General features: G+C 41.3%; 1 protein-coding gene across 1 annotated transcript; it reads right to left on the bottom strand.

The window, feature by feature from the left end:
• Nucleotides 1–1,440: 1,440 nt before the first annotated feature.
• cebpa.L (CCAAT enhancer binding protein alpha L homeolog) lies at nucleotides 1,441–4,520 on the bottom strand. Its single transcript, NM_001086806.1, is given in 1 exon segment — nucleotides 1,441–4,520. A coding segment is annotated over 1 exon segment (918 nt). The 5' UTR covers nucleotides 4,426–4,520; the 3' UTR covers nucleotides 1,441–3,507.
• Between the last annotated feature and the right edge of the window lie 445 nt (nucleotides 4,521–4,965).

The raw sequence follows: 4,965 nt of genomic DNA, 5'->3' as shown, positions 1-4,965 counted from the left end.
AAGGATCAAATGTATTTTAGGTGGAATCAAGTACAAAATACTGTTTCATTATTACATTTTTAAACATTTGAGGAGAAATTGCCATAGACAGCTCCCCTTGACTTCTAAATGGGTGTGTGCAGAGAAACTAACACTCACATCCAAGACGAGGCTTGAAATAGCAGAGGTATTTATATTAAGATGGCCTTCCCATAATTCTTAAATTGGTTAATCCAGATAACAGATCTCAAACCCATAACGGATCCCATATCCTCACCTCTCAGGTGACCAAGGATTTATTTAGGCCCAGAGCTTCCCTATTGGACTTCACCTGACGTCCTTGCTGATTGGTGCATGCACAGTACAGTCTGAATATGCACTGACGTGACAAATAGCTTCACTGCCGCATTTAGCTGAAAATGTCTGAAAAAATGTTTTTAAACCCAACCCCATATACGCTGCCGTACTAGGTACAGGCCCTCGGTGCCTATATAGTAAATATGGCCCTGCGAGCAACCCGGATTACATTTGGGAGTCAGCCTTGCAACTCAAAATGTGATTTAAAATGAATAATACATCTCATTTTAATTACTATTGTATATTGTAGGAATATTTTAAATATCCTAAATATCGTAGGTCCTGACCAATTTACTTGTACCTTGCTGGCACCACTATAAATAAATAAATATATATATATATATAAATTGGTAGAAAACTCTGCCTTTGTTTTGATTAACATTGCTCATATATGAAATAAAAATACTATAAATACTAGCAAATACTTGAATGATCAATGCCCATCTTTTTTCACTACTTAAAGTGACACTTGCATCTTAAATATAAAGTTTGTATCTGAAAAACAAGTGATTTTCAACAAGTGAAGTAGTTTGGAGAAAAGGATTATTGACCCACATTCTGTATTCTTGTAGTCAAATGTATCACTGTTTATGTAAATTACCCACTTAAATTATAAACTACTGGTCAGGGACCTCCTCCTTCATGTGCAGTTAAAACTTGGTGCTTAATCTAATTGTATACATTGTATACAGAATATTTATGTTCTATTATTATATTCTTCCTTTCTATGAAAATGTTGTCTGAATGTTCAGTGCTCTGCATATAGAGATATATAAATAAAAATATACATTCAGGTGTATGTTTTCTATTTTTTCTCTCACATAGAAGCAGCTTCTATATACTGTGTATCTGAGTTTGTAGGTTTTTAAACCCTTAATTCATTACCAATGAGAAAAAAGGCCAAGGAAACAAATCAATATTAAAACCCAAATGTAAAAGAATAACTAGTCACTACTAATTTGAAATTCATCAAGATGAAAATAAAAACCTTAAAAAAGAAATACTGGGATTATAGTTTCTCCTTAAGGCAGATGTGAGCCGTTTCACTTACCACCATCAATCTTTTGTGAAAATCAAACAGAAAAAGTTCAACCAACAAGAAAGTAACATTTTACATTTTTGTTTTATTCGTTTATTTTTGAAAATAAAAACAAGGATATGCGGTTGTGTTTCAAAAGAATTATCATTATTAACAAATAAGTGAATAAAGGCATTTCTTTTATTTTCAATAACATTTTTAAAACATACAATATCTTTTTTTTTGCAAGGCAAAAACCCCCCCAAAAAAAACAGGATTTCTTTTTTGGCCAATAATTTAGCAGGAGAAGTTACGGGTAGTTAGCTTTAAGGCACTACTTGGATAAAGCAGAGATGCCCAACATGAAGTCCTGCTTTTTTCAGACTTATAACTGCCACCATCACTAGGATGGGGAGAACAGTAATTGTGCTTGATGTAGGAAATTATAGCAGCATAACTATAGTGGCTGCAGAGGTTATAATGTGACTTAATGTGAGTTATACTTCCAGAATAATTATAAAACAGGGACTGCTGCAATAATTTTAATAAAATATTTTTTTTCCAGCTATTAACTGACAATGAAGAGCACATCCCCAAATATCCAACTGAAAAGAGTGCAAAGTGTTTTGCTGGGATACCTCTTGCGTACAGTACTAGTGCTTTTGCACTTGCCATTCACTCACACCCCTTCCCTGCCAGACAGCAGAGTGAGCTTGACAACTGGAAATAAAAGGCATTACCAACCAACACTGCAACGCCCAAGAGACAATGGCAAGAATATGAGCATAAGAAATGCATAATGTTGTGGAGCAGAGAGATTAGCTCATTCACATTCTGCTGGTCTGCAGGTTTTCCAAACAACTTTGATTAAAAAAAAAATTATATACACAGTGTCACAGAAAACACACAGAAAGCATGAAATAATGATTAGCAACAGCAGCTATTAAATGTTCATGACAATGAAAACTGACAGTTTACAATAGTTATAAAATAAGTACTGTATTGTGTATATCTTTTGCATAATGTTCCATTTAGTTTTGCCCTGTGGAGCTTCTCTCTCGCCTGTAAGCTGTGAAACCTTAAATGTTACAGATAAACACAAGGGAAATGACTTGTTGAATTCATGGAATAAATACCCCATACTAAGGGCACACATAGTAGTTGTTCAGCTGCATGCAGGCCCTGGGGAAGTCTCTCATCTGGTTTAGTAAACCAACATTAATTCAGTACAGGGGCCTGTGGTGCATTTGTCCAACACTGCCCCATACATTTTCTTTAACTGCAATAGAATTTTCCAAATTTCTATTTAAACTACCAGTCACACAAAAAAAAAGAATCAGATATTTTCCTGATCATTTTACTAGCATGAATGACCTTACATATCCACTGCCAGAATGTTATAGCATGTGGTGTGCTACCAGCGGCCCTCTAGCTGTTACTGAACTTCCCAGAATTCCCCAACTGCACTAGGAATAGATGAATACTCTGTAATGTACTAAAGTAACATATATCACCCACATTCTACAAAAGACACTTTCATAAGGCACATGTAAGATAAAATACCCTGTATCCTCTGCAACATTCCTATACTTAGGGTAGGTAACAGGGAGAGCATTAAACAACTGTAAAATACTGCAGTATTTGAATACTCTTGCTGCCAAAGCTTACAGCATTATTGAGGGTGATTCTGCAGGTACGTTTGTTAGCAGATAAGGAGGAGACTTGCAGCAATCTGGTCACCAATGTTATCAAGCCCCTGAACAAAAAATATGTTTTAACTTTTTAATTTAAACGTGACTCAATTGGATTTAAGAAGATACAAAGTATGAAAAAATATATAAAATCTGCTTAGCCTGATACAAACAACTTCATATAAATGGAGGGACCTCAGAGCCTAAGAAATCACCTGGCTTGTTACATCTAGCACCACCAAAAGCTGCCTGGCTATTTGGAGCAAGGTGGGAGGTGGGTACCATTAACACCACTGAGTGCATATGCAAGAATAAAGTCTCACAGGGTGGCTGGCATCCTCGTTCACAGAAGGCACGTGTGTTTAAACTTCATGGTCAGAACTGGAAGGATCCACTCTTGGGTTGGGGTGTTTAACAGTGTCTCTCACCGGTAGACAATGCTCTGAAAGCAAGTTTTTGACCTTATGCACAGTTGCCCATAGCTTTGACCAGGGAACTCTCTGGGAGCTGCCTGAAGATGCCCCTAAGAGTCTCCAGCTCCCTACTCAATTGTTCCACCCTCTTCCTCAGCTTATCATTGTCAGAAGACAGCTCAAAAACTTTCTGTTGGGTTTCTACATTCCTCATCTTGGCCTTGTCCCTGCTTTTTCTCACTGCTATGTTGTTCCTCTCTCTCCTTACCCTGTACTCGTTGCTGTTCTTGTCCACCCACTTTTTGGATTTGCCCCTGCTCTCAGAGGAGGAGGAAGAAGTAGAGGATGAGGGGGAAATGCCTTTGAGTGAAGAAGTCTGCAGGTGATGGTGGTGATGATGTGCAGGATGGTGATGTGGGCTTGGTACAGGAGTAGGAGGAGGAGTTGGGTGGCCAGACTGCAGGTGCATGGTGGTCTGGGCACAGTGAGCTACCTGGTACTGCAGGTGGGATGAGTGCTGGGAGGCCGCATGGTGAGGGTACAGAGCTGCCAATGAGGATGCCCTGCTGGCTGCTGCTTCTTCTTCCCTTGGCTCTTGCTTGATCGCAAGTGGTCTGAGTCCACTGTCCAGCTTGCTGTCCATGTAGTTTGCCATACAGCCATACATCAGCGGGTGCCCGGTAACAGCTGCCCCTACTGGCCCCTGCTGCTGCTGCTGGGGGTACTCAAAGTCGCCTTTGGCTTTCTCCTGCTTGTTGCTATGGAACAGGTCGGCCAGAAACTCGTCGTTGAAAGCGGCCGGGTCGATGTAAGCGCTGATATCAATGGAGTTCTCGTTCTCGCACAGCTCGTTGTGTTCTAGGGCTGAAGCTGGAGGCTCCCTGTAGCCGTATGCACCGTGTGGGGGCTGAACGTGGATGTTCATGGATGGCCGGGGGTCGACCTCGTAGAAGTTGGCTTGCTCCATGGAGCTCCTATAGCCAAGCAAGCATGGTGACGAGCTCCGGGAATCCAGGATGAGCTCGGGCTACTTCTTGCAATGTGCCGCTGATGCCCTTGCTGTCAGCCTGTGACAATTCAACACCTCTTGCCCCTGTCTGACTAATGCGCTGCTAAATGCTCTCGCCTGTTATATATACGGTGCTACGGGAAGCCACGCCCCTGCTGGCCTTCTTCTCTATCGCCCTTCGACTGGGTCCTAATACCAAGGTGTCAGTGGCTCAGCAGCACGCGCTTCATGGGGGGTCGCTTCCCTGCAGAGCTGCCTGTATGCAAACAGCTAAATGTGCGCAGTCAGCCGGCGTTAAACTTTATGAAAATGTCATTTGCTCTGCGTGAGAGACTTACTGCGCTGCAGTTACTTGCACTTTGCACTGGGCACGAGCGCTACTGCTGAGTCGGACAGCCGCCTGTGGCTTTCATGTACCCCCTGGTTTTCCCCTCATAAAACTACAGCCGAGCTATATCACGTATAGCCCAGTGCAGCCTGAATGCGTTTCTGCAGCTA

The sequence above is a fragment of the Xenopus laevis genome, chromosome 4L, assembly GCF_017654675.1.
Source record: "Xenopus laevis strain J_2021 chromosome 4L, Xenopus_laevis_v10.1, whole genome shotgun sequence".
Lineage (NCBI taxonomy): Eukaryota > Metazoa > Chordata > Amphibia > Anura > Pipidae > Xenopus > Xenopus laevis.
The sequence above is the reverse complement of the archived record's forward strand: the minus strand, read 5'-3'. Positions and strand labels throughout refer to the sequence as shown.